The sequence below is a fragment of the Pleurodeles waltl genome, chromosome 2_1, assembly GCF_031143425.1.
Source record: "Pleurodeles waltl isolate 20211129_DDA chromosome 2_1, aPleWal1.hap1.20221129, whole genome shotgun sequence".
NCBI classification, from domain to species: domain Eukaryota; kingdom Metazoa; phylum Chordata; class Amphibia; order Caudata; family Salamandridae; genus Pleurodeles; species Pleurodeles waltl.
The window spans coordinates 658,551,437-658,573,656 of NC_090438.1; the positions used below are offsets into that span (position 1 = coordinate 658,551,437).

General features: G+C 42.0%; 1 protein-coding gene across 1 annotated transcript in view; it reads right to left on the minus strand.

The window, feature by feature from the left end:
- The window catches only part of LOC138259079 (maternal DNA replication licensing factor mcm6-like), a 482,778-nt gene that overhangs the window by 187,445 nt on the left and 273,113 nt on the right, over window positions 1-22,220 (minus strand). The window contains exon 11 of the mRNA XM_069206547.1: window positions 3,086-3,241. Coding sequence (XP_069062648.1) covers window positions 3,086-3,241 — 156 coding nt within the window. The remainder of the gene's footprint in view (window positions 1-3,085; window positions 3,242-22,220) is intronic.

Here is a 22,220-nt window from a genome sequence, read left to right on the forward strand (position 1 = left end):
GAGTGCAGCAAAACAGATGTGTAAAGCCTATATAAATGCAGCGGAGCAGAGCAAGTATATAGAGCCAGCAAATATTTGAATGTGCGGCAAAGAACAGATAAAAGAAGCAGCCCTCTAACAGATCACATGATCAGGGAAACTAAAGTCTTACTGTTGAGACAAAGTCCTCGAAAGAGCTGAGTGCTGTCAGAGTCAAATTCATCTCACCGTACATAGCCACTATACTGCTTTCGTTCAGCTCTGCTGCGAGGAGTTGAAATGCTGCTTGCATCCATTGCAACACAAACCTCACCAATCCCCACAGATTGTGGAAGTCGGCTAAGTCTTTTGCCACACAATTTACCATGTTTAGCAGCACGAGTGGTGCTTGTTAATTCCACTAATCCAGGGTTGGTTGAGGAGCAGCAGACTCAGGTAGCTATTACACTTGGTCTCAAGCCATACTCCCTTACACTATTGGTTTAAATTGCTAGTAAATTAATGTCTTTAGTGCTCGTTTCTGTCTCAACCATTCTTCAAATAGGCATGTATAATTTTTTTTTTAAGATTTGGACTCTTGTTTAAAAGTGTTCCAAGATATCTTAGTTTTCATCTAGAATTACTTGGAGGTAATAAGACAATTTTCCTTGCTTCTGCAAAAGTCGCCTAGTGTGGAGAGCTAACAAATGCACTGTGTTAAAAAAAAATAAGTTGAGCTACTTGGCCATACTTGCTCAAGGGTTGTGTTGTTGGTTGATATTAAAAACTGCCCTCCAATCAATTCTAAGGAAAATTGTTATCAGTTTTAGGACTAGGAGTACTACAGTAAACGTATTGTAAACTTTGCAGAACTGATGGAACCTCTTACACTTATTATGAGAGGGCTAACTGTTTGAATAGGCTGCAAATCAATAGCAACTATTTGATTCTATGAAAAAATTAGTAGCTAAACGCTCCCATTTTAAAACTCTACACAGAGCAAAACTTAGAATAACAGTTTGTGCAAGTGCTCATGCTGTTGAAGTATAACAATGAATGGAATGTAGCGTTTGCTTTGTGAACTTTGAACATATTAGAAAACACTGCAATACAGAGGATCCGTTAACATGTGAGCGGAGAGTCTACCACTTCTAACATTATATTTGGGGCAGAAAATTCATCATTTGCACTTATCACAAACCTATTGTCAACATTTTGTCCCATGACAGTGGACACTCATCTACTGCAAGGACAGCTTGCTTGTTCATAACTATAGGAATATTGTTTTGAAGTAAACCTTGTACCAGGAAAGAATAACAGACTGCTGTACATTTCTATGGTTGAGCCTGGTGATGAGACGAAAGGACAAAGAGATGGATGTCATATCTATTGAAAAAGTAGCAGAGTCATTGGAATGTCCAATCTGATATGTAAGAGTATCCTCCTAAACCATTCATCATGTCACCATGTAGAGTATTTTTGGGAATACACTGCATGTGACCCGGGTTGAGGACACTAGCTCATGGGTACAACCACGCTAGAAGCAGCAAACCAAATTTGAAATATGCTTGATATCTTGTAGAGTACATATGACAATCCTTGTTAAGGGGGAAGGTGTGTCCTATATGTACAGTAAAACATTTTTGCAGTGTATTTATATTGGATGTTAGGGGAATTCACACACTTCTCAACTGTGCTGTCCATTGTACCTTCAGAACGCTGTCACAAAAACACTGCTGACATCTGACATGCTCCAGGTATCAGCCGAGATGGACTCCTTGAGTCCTCTCTATGAGAACATCTACTTTAATGTAACACTAAAGAAAAAAAAAGAAACAAAATAAAAAAAATAAAAAAATGTCCTCACCCCGAAAATATACCCATCATGTATCTTAAAATTAAACTTTCCAAGAAAGCAAATAAACATAATGCCTGAGTGGAATTTAAACACAAGTAATTTGCATAATTTCATGAATTTGGAGTTACATTTCTTACGTAAATTCCCAAAATATTACCACATGTGATTATGTGCCATTTGTGGTAAAATTGAAGGTGAATACCCAATTAGCAGCAAACATTTACTTCATATGCATTGGAAAAACAGAAGGCAAGCAGCTGTTCAGGTTTGTTTCCATGCATCTTTACACCAAAAACTGACAGGGACATTTTTGTGCTAAAATATAGGGCAAAATGACAGATTTGCATTTGGTTAAATCACATAATTGTGTTTAAATTTCCCATAATTTTACGTAATTATGAGAAAGCTAATTGGGAAAATATTTCACACCCCTGAAAAACACCCCAAAATCGAATACCCAAAATATATATGTCCCCACCCAGGGGCCACATCACCCTTGCACTTTTCTCTTATAAGATAAAATACTCTTTTTAAAAAATAGACTGTTTATATTAAATACCTAAGGCTAGAGAAAAAACACTATCGACTGTGTACCCTTAAATTACTCAATAATATCCCAGATCATTCCCAATACCTAAATACTAAAAATCCCTTACCATTACCCATCCCTAAACTCAAAAAACCTAAACACCAACCAACAACCATCCATCCTTAAACTCTTAATTGTGTTGTAAAAGCAAATCTTTGCCACTTAGTGTATTGTAACTTACCACTTTTTTTAGATAAACGAGTTGTAATACGTGTAAAGTAGTGTTCCCTGAATGTGGCTGGATGGCTTGCAAAAGTGACCTACTGGGGAGCAAACACCTTGATAGCAGCATCTATTTTGTTCTCCTTGGATTCCATTAACTGGTGTATGTAGGATGGCTTGGCTTTTAAACATGGTTCATCCCAGTCATCAAATCACAAGAAAAGTCTGCACAGACCCTGCTGAAATTTCTTGACGATATTGTTCTACTGCAATTGGGTCAGAATTTACTATTCATAAGGCATCACATTTGTTATAGTTAAAATTAAAAACTCCAATAAATCTGTAAAAAAATATCTTCATATAACTAGGCAAGCTTCACATTTTAACCATAAAGGCGATTTTCCGGGGTTATTTAAACATACACTGGTACATTTTTCTTGAAGCAAAATATTAAAACGTAATAATGCAGATGTCATTATGACAGGCATTTTATTTGCAAAGTATTTTTTGAAGGTTACCTCATTGCATTCATCCACTAAAATAAAGAAGAGATCAAATCTTGACATAATTGGAGCAGACAGGTTGACATTGTGTTTTAATGATTTGGCCCTGTCATATCTTCCGCCAACAGGGTTTGCAGCAGCCAATATGGATGTACGAGCATTCAGCGTAGCCTTAAAAGACAACGAGAAATAAGACAGGATATTTAAATGTCATTCCCATTGTTATCTTTTGTTTAAAAATAAAACCTTTGGTTTAACACATTTACACACAACAAAATATATGTAATGCACAATTCCATGCAGCATTCCCGTAATGTTGAACGCTGTGAATTAAAAATAAAAAAGTTAGCATTTAGTATGAAAAATAGGGGCTAAATCCAAAGAATGTTTTAAATCTCAAAGAATAAGGTGATCCAAAGAATTGGAGGAAAAACAAAGGAGAGCAAGAAAAGTTGAAAAGTGGTTCTACACGAGAAAATGCAACATGCAGTAACATAGGAAAGTATGAACCATTACAAACTTAATTTAAAAAAAAATAATTGAAATTTCAAAAGTTTCCAAAAAGATATAAAGGAGGGAAAAACAACAAGCAGAAATGGTAGTTGGTTTATAAAAATGTTATTGATGGAACTAGGCTTCTGCCTGAGATCTTCCTTTGGGAAAAAACATTGTTTGGATATCCTTTAGTCAACTCTGTGTGTATATATCTGATCCTATATTTTTGAATCTTTCCAATAGACGTGGCATATTAATATTTCAGTTCAATTCAATGTATTTATTACATGATTTGTAAATCAAAAGAGGTCCACAAACAAGTAATTAATAAAATACAATACATAAAGTAAGGATAAAATCTACCATGAAATAGGAAAGATAGGCTATCTGTAAAATTCCATACATCCAAATCGCTGCCCAGCAAAGATGTATTACAATTTCATTGCCATGCAATGCTTCAATATATCAAGTGCATCAGTCCTAAGAGAATAACTTCAATAAGGTGCCTTTGAATCTCAACCCCTCTGGCTTATTTCACAGTGCAATTCCTATAAAGTGAATCAGATGTGCAAAAGAAAAGTTAATTAGGAAAATGCATCCTTATTACAACCACCAATGAATGATTAACTAATTTTTAAATCTAAAATTTATTTTAACGTGAAAGTCCTAAAACAGTATTTTATTTGGTGGGCTATACATTGATTCTAAAACCTCTCTTGCTGAATGAATGTTAAAATTCAGATAAAGTGGTTTCAGCCTTGTTTTCATCAAAGTTGCTAAAGAGGGACAAACAAATAACATGCTTAAAGTCCTGCACACCCAACTGACTGATCAGATGTTACAAGCTCCATCCCAATTGGAGGTTAAATCTTTGAGAGGCAGTATTTCTAATCTAAACAAAATGTGGAAGCACCTCACCCCATGTGGTAGATCCCAAGATAAATATGGCTGAGAATGTTTAAAGATTACTGATTTGGTTAATGCCACAAATCTCCTTTTTGGTGACCGGACTTGATGCCCAGTGAGAAACCTTTACACAATATAGCCTCTTTTTAAATAAGAGGGGCAGTAAAGATAAAATAAGGTGAGAGTCAAACTCAAGCATTTGCAAAGCAAGGTTAAGATTTCTAAAGAACTGGGATTTTTCTCTCAGTGTACCAAAGATTTCCTTGTATGCTAGATGTCTTAGAGTAGATTCCACACTGTGCACTAGGCAAAAATCCCTCCGGCCCACCACCGCTAGGCCCTGTACATAGGTGCTATTAATGCCAAACTCAAGCCGTAAGGCTGCCACAGATGTCAAGTTGTTACAGGAAACCCAGCGTCTTCAAATCTGCCCTAACCCATTTAAGAACTCCCATTTGGGAATCTCTATACTGTACATTCTATGGCATACAAGAGTGGCTGGGATCTTCGCTTTGATAAACGGTCAGTAAACGAGTAAAACGGTGCCGGCCAGTGGCATTATAAAAGGCCAATAAAACTTCTGCCTGAGAGAGAGCCTTACTGACATTAGTACGTATATGATCTGGGTCGCTCAGAGAACAGGATATGGTTTTCCCCAAGAACTAATTTGTTTTTACTCACTTCAGCTTATGTTGACCCAGGAACTAAAAAAAGTAAAAAAATTTACATTATTTGTTTTCCCTACTAAGCATAGCACTTGAGACTTTGATGCATACATTTTTAAGTGATGCTGCTCAGTGTAGTAATTTAGGGAAGCCAGGCACCTATTTAGACCTTTCAGGGCAAGGTCAAACACCACTATATCATCAGCCTATAAATAGCAGGAGATCGGACGCCCTCTGACTTTGGGTGCACAGCCTTCAGTGTTCCCTAAAGTGGTAGGCAGAATATAGATATATAGTTAAAAAAGGAGCAGCGCCAGCAGACAATCCTACTTCAATCTTTTTTGTGGGGAATTCTGAATACAAAACCCTGCTCTCCACCTAAAAGAACTTTACACAAAGTGGAAGAGTGGGAGGCTATGACCAAATGTAACAGGTTTGCCGGGACGGCCAACTTAAATATTTTGTTTCATAAGATCTCACGAACTACCATGTCATAAGCTGTTGAGAAGTCTATAAATGCAGCATATACCACTCTACCCCTGACCTGCATATATTTTTCATTTAAAATTTGCAGGGATAGGATGTTATCTAGTGTATTGTGCTCCTTCCTAAAACCTGCTTTTTCCAAAGGAAGGACCGAGTTTTCCTCAACCCAGGACGTTAAGTGCACAAGTATACTTTTAGCAAAAATCATGGCAGCTGCCTCCAGCAGAGCTATTTGATGATAATTTATAGGTGAAGATCTATCACCCTTTTTATACAGGCGAACTATGACACTGCCAATCCAAGATGCCGGGACTATACCTTTTAAGTAGCAGAAATAAAATACCAGGTAGAGGATCCTTTCCTAGAGATGGGGCTCTTGTTTAATTATTGCCATAGGAACCTCACAGGGCCCATTCCTCCAGAAGTCTGCATTGACTTTAAAGAACCCCTCAATTTCAATCACTGATGGGGGCCATAACTATTGAATTCAGTCGTACTACCTATAATAAGGTCCATTTCATATGGCTCAGTGTCCTGGTTTTCCGTGTGCATGGAGAGTATGTTCTCCCTCCATTCTGCCTCGGCTATTGGTGGGGGAAGAGAAGATTTACTAGACCGCATCTTTCAGAGATGATTGTCCAAAATTTGCAGGAATTTTGTGTCACAGCAGCTTCTCCCAGGGCTACCCACCTCTGTTCGGCTTCCTCCTTCCTTATGCCTATATTCATCCACTCTCTTCTCTTTATTAGGTAAATTCCTCTACTCCTATTCTTTGACTCCCACACATACTGCAGCCTTACCAATTTATTGATTTCTCTAGTCAATATTAAAACAGATAAGCTTCCACAAAAGAAATTAAGGTTAATACAGTTTGGCCGATCGCTTTGAACTATATTTCCAATTAATTCGGAAAAGTAATTTTGCATGTGCCCACTCCATTCATCAATATGTCTCACGGTCATTTCAAGCAGTTCTTTCACAGATAAAGTTTAAGGTGACCAATGCATTCTACCGGTTTTCCCATTAAAATTTATATCTTGGCCCTTGAAATTCCATGTCTCTATTAAGGACAAATGAGGTTTTAGTGTGAGGCTAAGTATCTTTTGGTGACTGAACAGGGCATAGACAATTATAATGTCCTCCACCGACAGCTGTTGCATAGGAGGCCAAAAAAGAATTAATAATGGAACTACTCTGTTGAGATTTGTGTCTGAAGGCCGCAGGGAAGTCCAAGTAAAATCCCGCGTTTAAACGGATATAGCTGAGATCCCTCAGACCTTTTAGTAAAATGTACCCCCTTCTATCTGACCTAATTCTTGGGGGAAATAAAATGGGAGGAATATTGAACAGATTCCCTCTCTATATTGCAGAAAATGGATAGAGATTGATTAGAGTCCCCCATTTTCAATACCTCATACACGTTTTCATGTGGATTTGAACAGATGGAGGAAATGCAATTAAACATGTTTAATAAAGTTTTAATGTGACCCTTGTCAGGGGGAAAATAGGCATTTACTATTAACATAAGCATTCTCCTACCATCCACCATTACTGGATAGACACTATCTGGTAGCGGTTTAGTGGGACTGAAAAACTATCATACTCCCATTTGTGTTTAATACTTAAAAGCATAGCAATTCCCCCTTTTGCATTACCTTTCTTAGAGGGTTGTGCCTTTTGACAAAGTACTGCGTACCCAGAACAAGTTACACTTCAGGTCTCTTGAATACAGATTAGATCAGCCTGTAGAGAATGAATGAGATCTAATATTCCTATTTGGTTCTCTATTCCTGCAGCATTCAAAGAGGCCACATGAAATGTAGGGTTAATGGCCTGGTTGTAGTTTTACCCTTTGCCCAAGTACGATTTAAAGCCCCCACCAACCAACTCCAATTTTCCTGTTTTGGACCTAAATGTTGAGAAGGGACATCTTCCACGAACGTCACCACTATTTTTTCATGGAAAAGGGAAACCTTAACATTTTCCAGAGGGGAAATAAGATCACGTGCGAACTGAAGGCTACTTCAGTTTCAGATATTGTCCAGAGGAGGACTGCTGCCTATTAAAAGGGAGTTATTTTTCCCATACTGGGGCCACATCAATGCCTCTGCACTGTAATTGCTCACAGTTGACTAAAGTCAGTTTTGCGATGGTTTTAAAATAAAAGCAAACTTTTGTCTTTACTGCGCCTAAGCCTTGTACTAGATACACATGAGAGATATCACTGCTTTCAATTAATTTTAACTCAACTATATCTGTAAATCAGGAGATTAGAAGTGAGCGGTTCAAAGTAAAATTCCAGGCAAATACAGAAAACTCTAGACATTCAGGAGTCTCAGTATACAGTAAGATATTCTCCTCCTTACAGTTGACATCCCCACCACTTAAAGGATCTGGTATAGAATTTGGCAACACTGGATTTATGGAAGACAAAACCCTCCTTACAACGGGAGGATTATCCTGATGGTGACCCCACAAATGACCTAATCATGTTCTTCCCTGGAAGGGGAAGTTACTGCATGTAGCTCCCAAGTCTTTTAACCTATCCTTCCTTGTGGCCTGTTCAAGTTCTTTCCTGGGAGAGGAGGTTCCTGCAGATCCCAAGTCTTCAAATTAACCTTTCTTGGGTTCTCTTTGGAAATTCACCATTTGCCCTTTCTTCGCAGCATTTCCCTTCCCACTCTCCCCCGTTTTTCATCTCTATCAATCTTCGTGGCTGCATTTCCATTGTGCTCCACAATCGAAGAATTGGAGCGTACTTTGGAGCGCGACCAAAATATAGGGAAAGAGTCCACCGAGGAGTTTGGCTCTTTCTTTGGGACGGCAGGGTCTATAATACTCAGAATAAGGGGACTTGAAAATAGATTTTCCAAAGAATAATCAACACTATCTTGGTGGAGGATTTTCTTGAAGGTCAGAGAATTAAAGAGCACTTGGGGTTTTTGTGAGCCTGGGTTCCCTGGTCTGTGCATTGAGACAGTTGAACATGTATCCAGAGTAAACCCAATTGTTTACGAGCTTCCTTTGTGGCCATCAAGAATTTCTCATCCAGAACTGGCCTGTCCTTTTGGTCCATCAAGACTTTCAATATGATCAGGAGTATGTCTTGGGTATGATCAAAGTTTATTGATTTTTCTGAAAGTGCCAAAATAGATAAAACAATTCTCTCTAGGCATTTAATGGACTCCAAAATTACTGTATATTGGTCCAGAGGATCAGTGGGAAAGTTCTCAGAGTGCACAAAATCAGTGGTCAGTTAAGACAGTAATAGAGAGAATGCTTGATCAGAAGGAGTACTCCTAAAGAGCCTTAGATCAGGAGATTTATTTTTACCATCCAAAGGCGTGATCACACAACAGGCAGAAAGACTCCTTGCACCTTTAATGCCATTCACCTTAATATCAGGGATGGTAAAATCCCATGCTCTAGGAATGCATACCATATTTGTTGAGGGAGAAATGTTTGCAGAGTTCCCTCCAAAAAAGGAAGCCTTTCTAGCCACAGAGTATGAATCGATATCCTTTCCACAGGTGTCCAAAATTCTAGCAGTTGAACCAGCTTCCTCCTTGGAGACTGGATCTTCAGGTGACTCCTTTTGGAAAAAAAGGAGAGAATGGAGTTTGATATTTTTGTATTCAAATAAGGAATACCCTTATTTCTTAGGGGGGTGGTTGACAGTCTTTTTGCATGTCCATTTGACAAAAGCTCTACCAGTTGGGAGGTGTTTGGCTGACGTGTGTGAGGCTTCCTCAATCAAGATCCTGATAGAGACAACACCTTTAAGGATTAGCCAACAAACTGATATATAATGTAATGAGCATTTTTAGTAATTTTTAATCTTTTCCAGAGAAACAAATGCTCCAAGCACCATGCAAGGGAACTCTTAGAAGTCAGAGAGACAGCCCCCCCTGATAATAGGCTGCACTGGCCTAATGCCAGCCACTTCTCCTCCACCTCAGGGGCCCACAGCTCTGAGGCTTTACCTTCTCAAACCCTATTTCAGTTCTTTAAAACACCTTGTCACTTGTCAAGCCCTTTACTTGCAAACGTTTGCTGACCAAGATTAAAGTCTCTGGGCTATATAGGGGGTCATTCTGACCCCGGCGGTCTAAGACCGCCGGGGCCAGGGTCGGCGGGAGCACCGCCGACAGGCCGGCGGTGCCCCGCAGGGCATTCTGACCGCTGCGGTTCGGCCGCGGTCAGAAGAGGCAAACCGGCGGTCTCCCGCCGGTTTACCGCTGCCCTTAGAATCCCCCATGGCGGCGCAGCTTGCTGCGCCGCCATGGGGGATTCCGACACCCCCTACCGCCATCCTGTTCCTGGCGGGAACAGGATGGTGGTAGGGGGGTGCCGCGGGGCCCCTGGGGGCCCCTGCCGTGCCCATGCCAATGGCATGGGCACGGCAGGGGCCCCCGTAAGAGGGCCCCGAAAAGTATTTCAGTGTCTGCTAAGCAGACACTGAAATACGCAACGGGTGCAACAGCACCCGTCGCACCCCTGCAACTACGCCGGCTCAATTCTGAGCCGGCGTCCTCGTTGCAGGGGCATTTCCTCTGGGCCGGCGGGCGCTCTTTTGGAGAGCGCCCGCCGGCCCAGAGGAAATGTCTGAATGGCCGCCACGGTCTTTTGACCGCGGTGCGGTCATTCAGCGGCGGTACCCTGGCGGACGGCCTCCGCCGTCCGCCAGGGTCAGAATGAGGCCCATAGTCTAGAAAGCATATGGAAATTACAGAGTGAGCGGGAGAGCTAGGCTGCTGGAAATTACTTAATTGCTGATTTGGTGAGGACTGAGACGCCTGCCTCACCATGCTCCACTGCAGCTCTGTCATCTTGCCCTCTCTGTCCACTACCACCACCACCACTCCCTTTGCCACTGCTGCAGCGACCCTTGCTACCACAGCTAGCCCCTTCTGACCCCTTTTTGGGGGTGGGAGGGGTTACAACATACAACGTACCGATCTCCACAAACATCTCCATCCGCGTTGGTCGTGGATAGTGAGGCACTACGCAGCAGGGCAGCAAAGCAGTGGGTCATGCACCAGCAGATCTCCTCCGGGGCTCCTCCACTAAGCACGGCAACTTCAATTCCTCCCCCCCATGACTCATGCCCTACAGGTGCAGGTGAGTGCAAGTGCGGGTCAGGTAAGATCCACCGCAATGCGGTAAAACTCTTGGCTCCCACAATCCTGCAAGCTTCTTGAGCCTAGCTCCAAGCTCCTCCTCTTACGCTTCTGCTGCGTCCAACGTCACTGTCTGTATCAACACATTCATATTTTATTCGGCCTCTTGATGTGCAATTTCAGTTAAGTTTGAGGAAATAAAGTGATTCAAAACCATCTAACAAAACCGTTGTTAAGAGGAATGATTTTTCTACATTGTTAATTGACCACACCCCACAGCACACAATCCAAGCATATTTGCTTTTATTAAAATGTGCAAAGTTTAAGTACTTCACATCCTTATCTTGAAATTACATTTTTCATTCGCTTAGACTTTGCTACGACCTTTGCTTGACTTTGCTAGTCAACGTTAAGACATTTTACAAATCTTCAGGTCCTGAATCATCTCCGTGCTACACAACCTTATTTAGTGAGGCCTTAATCAGCTCTAATAAGGATTTTCAATTTACTCTGCTGCCATTTTGATTTTATGTACAGGTGTTTGAATGGTAATGCTTTCAAAGCATATACCACGAAACAAGCGCGACTCAAAGAACCTTCCATTAATATTTCCCTTTCTTCCCTCCCACTTGGCTGTCCCTCCCCCCCAAAACAAATTGCCCACCCAAGCTTGGTGAACCGCAACATTCACTTACAGGTGGCAAAATCAGATGCCTGTGCCCAGTGAGTGGGCTTAGTTAACTGGAGTCATTCTAACCTACTAACAAGTCATTAGGGGTAACAATTGTGCCCAGTGCCAGTACACCAAAATACACATTTTCAGTGACTAAATGGCTTAAAATCAGCCATCAGATGCATGCAAAAAGTTTTAGCACTAAAGGTAGCTAGCACTGGCTACAGCCACAAAAAACAGCAAAGAGAAAGACGGATATAATGTAGGCTCTGGAGTCTGAACCAGTACTTCAAAGTAGGCTAGCATTAACTAATAGAAAGATTCAGCCAATGGTTTCAGACTCCAGGCAATCGCTGGCTTGGCAGGGAGTGGAGCTGCAGAAATTCATAAGGCATCTGGAGGCAGCTCAACTGCATGGTTCACTGGCTCCCCAGCTACACAAAGTGAATTCTGGAGAAGGCTCAGAAGGTGCAAGCCATTCCCAGGGGCACTTGGTGATGCAGTTCATAGAGCTACTGAAAATTCACACCTAGCTAGAGGGGAATCTTGTGACCCAAAGAAGGCACAGAATCTGTTGTACCCCTCCCCGCTGGCATACAGGCACCATTTCTGGAAGAACTAGTCCAAACAGTTTCTGCTTCCTCAGGATGATACCAGAAATGTTGCTTCATGAGGCTTTGATCCAGACGTATTCTCAACCTGGAAGGAGTTGTGTCCCCAGATGCGTAATATCTGAACACAATCTTCTATGGTAGAACTATGCATCTCTGTCTTCAATGAAAAAAAAAAAAATCATGGGAAAATATACTGGCCCAAGAACCCATTACCTTTGGTCAGTGATGAAAATTGGAATTGTTGACCTGGCATCCTTAGGGTGGTCTTACTCTTTTGGATTTTGCCTCCAGTGGTGTTGCTCTAACTTTTATGTGGCCAAAGGACTCAGCACTTTACCACTGCTAACCAGTACTAAAGTGCATGTGCTTCTTCCCTACACACGGTAGCTTTGGTGTATCCACAAATTGGCATATTTAATTTACCTGCAGGTCCCTTGCAAATTGATATTACATATACCAGAACCTGTAAATTAAATGTTACTAGAGGGCCTGTAGTACTGATTGTGCCACCCACTTAAATATCCCTGTAAAAATGTCTCAGGTCTGCCACTGCAGAGCCTGTGTGTGAAGCCTCATTGTCACCCAATTTTGCACTCATATCCTTTTTCCAAGCCTTAAACTCCCCCTTTATTTCATATGTCACCCCTAATGTAGGCCATAGTTAGCACACAGGGCAGGGTGCCATGTAAGTAAAAAGTAGGACATGTACTTTTAGGTCTTTCAAGTCCTGGTAATGAACACCCAAAGTTGTTTTTCATTACTGTGAGGTCTGCCCCTCATAGACCAGCATTAGGAATTCCTTAAAATACTTTTAAGCTGTAATTCCTGCTCTGAGAGGAGTAGTTGCATAATGTTTAGTATCACTGGAATAGTAATGATAAATCCTCTTTACTGGTAAAGTCAGACTTATTATTGCTTCCCTAGAAATGCCACTTTTAGAAAGTGGGCATTTCTCTGCGCTCAGTGCCTACAGCCTGTGTCCAATATTCATCTGACATGGGCTAGGTGACAGCTGCACTTGTGCATTCCCTCAAGACAACTACAACACAGGATAATCCACTACATCTGCATATTGATGGGTCTTCCTGGTGAGGAGGGTGGGAGGAGCTCCCACTTACCCTTGAAATGGCACACACAAAGGGACTGATTAGCTCCCACTGATAGTCTGGAGCCAGGGCTGAGTTAAAAGGGGGACCTGTGTACTTCACAGAAACCTTTTGAAGTCACCCTCCACATCAAAGGTTCTTTCAAGTATAAGTACAGGGTTTCTGACTCACTCAAATCAGTACACTTCTGGACTCAAGGAAACTCTGCTGGAATAAATGCTGCTGGATGCCAGGATAGCCACTCTGTCAGGCTAGACTGTTCCCAGGAACTGTTCTGCCCTGCTGATCACTACCCTGCACCCAAGGACTAATAACCAACCCTGGTGTCACCAAGCTCTTGCCAGATTGCCCCTTGTTTTCCCCTCCCCAAGGCCACAGGGACATCAAAGAACTCATCATCCAGTAAGACTGCCATTTGCAGACAGTGAAAATCGCGACGGGTGCAACTGCACCCGTCGCACCCCTGCAACTCCGCCGGCTCCATTCGGAGCCGGCTTCATTGTTGCAGAGCCTTTCCCGCTGGGCCGGCAGGCGCTCCTTTGGCGGGCGCCCGCCGGCCCAGCAGGAAAGTCAGATTGGCCTCTGCGGTCTTTTGACCGCGGAGCGGCCAAGTTGCAGTTCCCGCTTGGCGGGTGGCGGTCAGAATGACCCCCTGAATGTTCTTTTCTAACTTTCCCAGACAAAGAGAAAGTATTCTTCCAACTTACCACATTTTTGTGAGACAGAGAAACAGTGCAGGGACAAATTCAGGATACATCATGAGTGTTTCTGTAACTTAATGTTTCATTAATAAAGCCATATATTATTTGTTTTAAACAAATAATTCAAAACTACTAAAACTCTGACTAAGGGAACCAAATTATTAAATAAGCATGTATCTTGAAATTATTGTTTGCAGTTTACTACATTTCTTCAGCCACTCAAAGATCCATACTGAGGGTCCAGCCTAGACCAAGTGGGGTACTGGGAAGGAAGCAGTGCACCCAGTGGTTAATCTGGTAGCAGAGGGAATGTGTTAGTGCTAGGGAGAAAATAAGCTTTGAAATATTAAAAATACATTAGATGCTAGGTGAAAGATAGAATAACATACTTGAAGCTCAATTGTGGTGAGCAGATGATTAGTGGTCAATAGTGGTCACAAGTGGCATCTGCTGAGCTGAAGACTCATCAGATGAGAGTATTAATAGGGCTGTTGCAAAGACTGGTATGGAACTTGTAGATGGTGTCTAAGAACCGGGGAAAGATAATTGCTTTGTCTGCTAAGGTGAAGTGTAAATTGTGAGATGTCATCGATTACACAAAATTAGGAAATGAATGTCTTTGATTGTACAAACAGACATTGGCGATTGGTGAACCTAGCATGAAAGGTTACTCTAACTGGGTGATTTCCTGCAGGTCGAGAACTCACTCAAACTGTGGATTAAGAACTTGATAGATTTTATTTTTAAAGGATCTTACTTCGATAGGATGAGAAACTATTTTTTTTTCCTTTGAAGACTCAAAGATTTGATAAAATTGCATTTCATTTTTGGTTTTCTGCTAAGAATGACGAACATTGTAAAGGAGGGAGAGCTGCTGCAGAGAGTAAATCGTGACGTAGTAGGGTGCTGTGCTGTTATTGGTCGGTTGGTGAAGATTTACACTGTGATTGATAAAAGTTTGGCGAAGGACCGGTTTTGTTTCTGGTCATTGTATTTAACCTGAGTTTTTATCATAATGACGATTTTAAAAACAATACTAAGAATAGTAAGAGGGAATGTGGTGATTCCAATTAGGGAGAAGAGGCTCCTCCAGAAGGAACACCAGCTTTCCATATGATAGTAAAGAGGACTGCATACATGTTTCTGGCTCCGAAAATAAAGTAAAACTATAGAATAGAGGGTGATCTGAGTTTTTCCAAGATGGACAAAATTAAATTTGGCAGTAATCAGACAGGTAAGAGACATGCTCTGTGACTGAAAGCCACTCAATTGACCCACCCAGTTTGAAGCATCATTTGAATGGAAGAGAATGGCTTCAAAGCATGAAAGGGAGAGACGTCAGATGAACTAAAAGTCCAAAATTATGCATATGCGGATTGATATCAAAAGATAGAAGTGTGGAGGAAGTTCATAGCTGGATGGACAAGACTATGCCCTATACATATAAAAGGAAGAACAGAAAAGACCTAAGGAAGAGGAAAGACCACCTAGAAAGAAGTTTAAGGGAGAACGTAAGGTACAGGAAGAACAAAAGACAGATATTTAAACTGATTCAGGGGACGTTATATTGGAGGAAATGTTATCAAAACATCCTCCACCTAATGCTGAATCCTCTGTAGAGAATGCTGGAAATAATCTGACAAATGCCACTGCCCCAATAGCTCCAGCAGTCCCAGAGCCTACTAGTCAAATGCAAACACTGAGGTCTGTAAATATGCCATTGTAATGAGACAGCAAATACCATCACAAGTATTAAAAGCCCAACCAATTGTGCCACAGCCTGTTGTCATGCAACCCTTGACACAGCAAGCTATTGTTGGTACTCCGGCTCAAACTAAGACTTTTCATATGATACTTTCCACTGAGGTGCCAGTTGGACAGGTTATGGTTTCTCAGACTAGTGGCACACCAAACAGGATCTACACAGGTCATACTGACTGGAGAGACTCAGCAAGCTTCAGGGGACACACTAATGAACAGGTTTGTGCCAACTTCACAAAATTCACAAATTATGGCCTGGACACCACCACAAAATGTTATGGCTTTGGGAGAAGGAATTCACTCTGTCTTTACAACTACACCAACAGAAAAAGTATTAGGGGAGAAACATGGGTCCCAGAATGGATAAGGAAGTCATTAAACAGTATGGAAGTAAAGCGTTTGCACAACACACATGAAGCACTATCCCCACAACAAGTTAAATCAAAATATACTGTATTGTACACAACGCAATTATTAGATCAAACATGTCAGTAATATCCTGCTACCTTAGAAGTTGTCCGAATGTTACAAATTAGTTACTCTGCAGAGCCAGCAGTACTCACATCTAACACACAGGTTACTTATTTGTCTGCAACACAAGCAGTAGTCAGGAATCACATTACTACACAAATGTAGTAGTCCTAGAAATCTCATAAACGTCCATATCAGGATAATTATAAAACATACGGCAAGTCAAGAAAAACATATCAGCATGTCATGCCCATAAAAGGAACATTAGCATACATATATAAAACATCATACAAATAGGTAGGCAACATATAGATCAGTAGTGTCCACATAAGGAACTTATGGCCTACATATGTCCTTTAAAAGTACCTATTTTACAACGCTGAGGCACCTCCAGTGCCATGAGGAGATCAAAAGGGTCCCCCGCTGCTTCACTGTGCCAAACGGGGGCCCTACGGTGATTTTGGGGGGAAGGGGGGGAGACATGCACCCCCTCTGGATTGATGAGTCCCCTCCTGGGTCCTGCTATCTCTGTGGGCCCACTGGGCCTCAACCACTGGCCCTTCTGCTTGGGAGGGGGGGGGGCGGGAGGGGTGGGAGAACCACTACCATGCCCAAAGTCAACAAGAGGCCCGGCGGGGTGGGGAGCCTCCAATGAGGGTTCCACCACACCCACCCTTTGAGATACTGGTATCAGGCCTCACCTGGGGACCGCGATCGCACAGGGGCCAAAAGGAAGGGGTCCTAAGGGCAGGGGGAGCCTTTGATAAGGCTTCTGACCACCCCCCGGCCAGTTCACCAGCACAGCGAGGGGCCTGGATGGGCAAGGAGGTTTCCTTTTCCCACCCAGCTTCCAGACAGGCCCACCCAGGCTGTGGAGATGTGCAGACACCAAGATAGGCGCCTGCTTGTGCCCCGGGGGCTCCTCTCTCAACACGCTTCACCCCGGGCACTTAAAGGAGCACAGCAGTTCCCATCATTTCTCCTTTGTGCTCTGGGGGCACCAGCAGAAGCGCGTCTGACGTGCTTGGATTTCTTGTGAAGAGCCCGGTCACGGCAGTGAAAAGGGATACAGTGACTCATTTTTCAAAGCGCTAGAGCCATCCCATGAGCCCAGGTCGTGGTGGTGATTTTGTCAGCAGAAAGGTGCTTTCCAAAGCGCTAGAATATAATTCAACAGACCAATCTCCGTGCTGGAACATAAACAGAAGCACTTTCTAGGTGCTTCACCAGATGATGGCAGGGGTCAGGAGCCCCAGCTCCCAGCCCCTGTGGAACAACAGTACCAAAAAGGGGCACAGGGTGGCAGGGCACACCAGCCGGCCAGCACAAGGTGAAGGCAGGCAGTTTCTCAAAGTGACCAAGCAGGTCACAGGTCAGCACAGCAGCAGCAGCAGTCCATGGCGGTTCCTGGTGAGTCCCTCCAGCAGCATTGTGTCCAGTTCCAAAATGTCACCAAATTGTGGGGAAAGTTCCCTTGTACTTATACTCCGTTTTACAGTGGGTTACAAAGGAAGGGGAGAGCAGGTTCTGGGAGTGCCCCCTCTCTCCTCCAGCACAGGCTCCAAACATCAGTTGTGGGTAAACGACCCTATTATGTGAGGACAGGGCACAGCCTTTACAAACAGATGTGCCCCGCCTCTCCCTTCTCTCAGCCCAGGAAGACTATTCAGTATGCAGATGCACCTCTGTGACACCTCCACCCTCTCTGTGTACAGGCTGTCTGAAAAGTACTCACAAAGCCCAACTGTCACTCTGCCCAGACATGGATTGGAGGCAAGCTGTAAAACACCTGAGTCATAAGCACAGAGAATTGCTCACTTTCTAGAAGTGGTAATAGTAATAAAAAATCCACTTACACCAGTAAGCAGCATTTCTTACCACCATTACAACCATACCAAACATGCCTACGCTACCCTTCATAAATCAGACAATACTCCCTACACTTAAGGCAGGTCATTTCCAATGCAATCCTATGAGAAGGCAGCACTCACAGCAGTGAGACACCAAGTTAAGCTGTTTGTCACTACCAGGACAGGCCATGCAACCTGGCACATGTCCTGCCTTCTACATACATAGCACCCTGCCCATAGGGCTAGCTAGGGCCTACCTTAGGCGCGACTTATGTAGTAAAAGGGGAGTTATGGGCCAGCGAAGTACATTTAGGTGCAAGGCCCCTGTGGCAGAAAACTGCATACAGGCCCTGCGCTAGAAGGCCTGAGACAGGTTTGAAAGGCTACTTCAGTGGGTGGTGCAAGCAGCGCTGCAGGCCCACTAATAGCACTTAATTTACAGGCCCTGGGTATAGATATACCAATGAACAAAGGACTTATAGGTAAAGTAAATATGCCAATTAGGTATAAACCAATCATACCAACTTTAGATGGGAGAGCACCTGCACTTTAGCACTGATCAGCAGTGATAAAGTGCTCAGAGTCCTAGAGCCAACAGTGAGCGGTCAGAAAAAATAGAGGCAAGGAGGCAAAAAGTCAGGGGATGAACCTGCCACAAGGGCCAGATCTAACAAAAGCCTTTCAGCAGCATACAGGACATACAAATTTAGACCCAGGAGATATGGCTTTCTTGATTGTGACTGTTCTGCAACATCTATACAACATCACACCATTTGTTGGCAGACAAAGTCCTTAGGTAAGATTTTGAAGTATGCACAGTAATGTAGTGATGAACAGGAAATGAAATAGCAGAAGATTTGGGTGAAATTCATGTTAGCCCAGACAAATATGGCACAGCAAGGGTTTCAAAACACTACAGGTGTTGGCAATGTGGCAGCTATTTGCGGGCTGAGAAGAGTGATGCAAACAGGAATTCAGATTTTATTAGGAAGAGGAATTCCTATTGATTCATATACAGGTATTGATATTGCAATGCTTAAGAAAACAACTACTTGCCATATGTGTAGTAAGGTGGAGCATTGGAAGTGGGAATATAGATGTAATCCTTATAAGAATCAAGGTAATCAATTACAAGAGATGAATCTGGTTCAATTACCAAATTACCCTATGAGACAGATTCAAGCCCCTATACAGAATCAAATTATACCCATGGCACAGCTCCCTGTGATTCAGCCTAATGTGAATGGAGCCCGATTTATTCAAAATCAATTGCCCTGAATGACCTGGAATGTGACTCAGAATTCTGAATTAATATCACATTTACAGATGTTTGATGAGAATGTGGCATTACATTTTGTAACAACGCAATGACTGTGCCTGAGAGGAAAGGCAGATTGAATGCTTGGTGCAATTTTAGCAATAGACCAGAGTGGACCATATTTAGTTGGAATTATAAATTGCCATTCAGAAGTGCTTTCAATAGACACTGGGGCTACCTATTCCACTTTGAGAACTGCAGAAGTGCCAGACCTACCCCTCTTGGGAAAATAAAAATAATAGGTATTGCCAATAAACTGGTAACTAATCCAATTTCAGAGGATGTTGCAGTAAGGATAGGATCCTTCAGAGACAACCAGTTTGTAATTTGTGATTCAAGTCCTGTGAACTTGTTAGGAAGGGATTTTTTGTGCAAGGTAAATTGCACTAATAGCTGTGCTCCGGGCTGAGTCATTTCCAAATGCACGATGTTGTGGGAATCATACCAGGTTTGAGAGAAACTGCAGATTTGTTTCCTGATGTTGGTATTAAATCATTTGCCCAAAGAGTCAGTCAAAAAAGTGAAGATGGATGTCTGTGATGTTACTAGAACAGTCACTGGATCAATAAAAGGAGTTGACCCAGTACGAGTAAAGGATAAGCCAGATGCGATTTTCCCAAAAACACTCTAATCCACTGACACCAAAATCAGTAGCATGAATTACGCCCTTGATAAATGAAATGTTGGAAAAAGGAAAATTAAAAGAATTGATTGGGAGTCAGTCATGGAATTACATGAACCAAATGGCAAATACAGCATAGCGCAGATCTGAGAAGAATCAATGAAATCATAATCCCATGTTGTCACATGGTGCCAAATCCAGCCACCATATTTTAACAGATACCTTAAACAGCTGAAAGGTTCACAGTGACCAACCTCGGTCATGCATATTTCAATATACCTTTAAACAAAGACAGCCAATTCTTATTTTCATTTGTGTTCCAAGGTAAAGTAATCACATGGTGTTGTGTCCCACAAAGGTATACAGAGAGTCCGTCACCTTTTAATCAGATTTTTAAGAAAAATTTAGAACCTTTGAAATTGCCAGGAGACGCAGTTCTGATCCAGTACAATGCCGACCTATTTATCGCATCAAGTACTGAAGAAAATGTCAGGAAGATTCTAGAGAGCTGTTAAACTATCTAGCTGAGAATGCGCACAAGGTGTCACAATAGAAACTGCAATATTGTCATAAGGAAGTATAATACTTGGAACACAATCGAGAAAGGGACAAGGAAGGTGTCCAAAGACAGGATTGAAATGATTTTAAAAATGAATACCCAGAGAACACAGAAAGAAGTCACAATGTTTCTAGGAATGGTTGGTTACTGTGGACAGTGGATACCCATCTTTTCACTGATAGCAAAAGCTTTATTGAAAATGACTCATAAGGATATTACTGATCCGATTTCATGGGCTAACAACTGCATGAAAGTGGAAATGTCAGACTATGCTAATGAATTTATCATGTTCTACAGTGAGAGAGGAGGGTGCACTCTCTCAGTGCTAGCCTAAATTCATCAAGGTTACAAAAGACTAATTGCATACTTCTGACTCTTGATCCTGTGGGGGCCGCTTTGTTTGGATGTTTGAAAGTGATAGCCACTATGAGTGTGAGTCTTGAAAAGTGTGAAAACATTGTGATGGGATTTCTCTTGACTGTTAAGGTCCCGCATTCAGTTGGTGTTACTAACCAAAACTAAAACTCAATACCTCACAAATTTGGGACTTGTAAATATGAGCAACAGATATTGTCTGGAAACAATGTGGTACTAAAAAGATGTCATGTTTTAAACCCCAGTTCTCGGTTGTCAATACCTGAAGAAAGTGAATCTGAAGAGGATTGTCTTGATGTCACAGATTTGTGCACACAACCCATATCAGACATTAAAGATGAGCCTTTAATACAGATTATGTGATTTTTATGGATAGCTCACGTTTGAGCACAAATAAGGAATGCTTAAGAGCAGCATATGTGGCTTGTACTATACAAGAAGTAGTTGAAGTATCATGGTTCCAAGGAATTATGTTGGCTCAAGTTGCTCTTACCACAGCCTGCAAATGAACCAATGGAGCAATACAAATAATGAAGATGCACCACAATAAATTGGATCAGAAAGTCTAATTCTTTAGTTTGAATCCATAGGATTCTTCTCTTTATTCTTTTTTTTATTTCTTAGAGCAGCTCATATTACAAATTTAACTTCGTACTACAGACACCAATTCTTAAGTTCAAAGAGTCCTCGCTCAACAAAATTGAGGGACATACCCCTCCCTTCCTTTATCTGTAGATTTTATCTTTAAAATGTGACAATGTAAATTTCATGGGGAATCAAGAGGCCCCACTTTCCTCAGAGCCCATAAAAAGATTGCAGGAAGACCACTACAGTCCCTGTGATATTTAATTTCCACGCCAGGGACATTTAGGTAGAAATGCCATGATTCGAACATTCAAGCAGTATTGGAATGTGGGTAAAAGGACACGTTACAATGAGTCATGTAGGCATTTCAAATGGACCTTTCAACATGATGCAGGAGTAATTCATTGAAATGCCACCTTACAATGGGCTAAGGTACATTTTGGTGACAGTCTGCATCTTATCCAACTGGAAGAAATGAGTCTAATGGTGGTGAAATTACTGCTAAGAATTGATACCAAGGTACAGTACACACCTGTTTCTCTGGAATCAGATCCAAGTTCTCAGGTTAATAGTAATATTATAAAAATGTGTGCAGCATTGAGAATTGATCAGAAACTTCATTGCAGCCAACGTCCAGAAGCTTCTAAAATTGTTGAGCAAATGAATGATGGTACTATTAAATCAAGATTGGCTAAAGTCTGTGCAGCAACATCATTACAATGGCCATATGCTTTACCCTTAGTCCTGATGAGCTTTTCAAAATACACCAGATCGGAAAACTGGGTTGCTCCACCCCCCCCCCAATGAAGTGTTGACGGGGAGAGCCACAGGATTACCTGCACT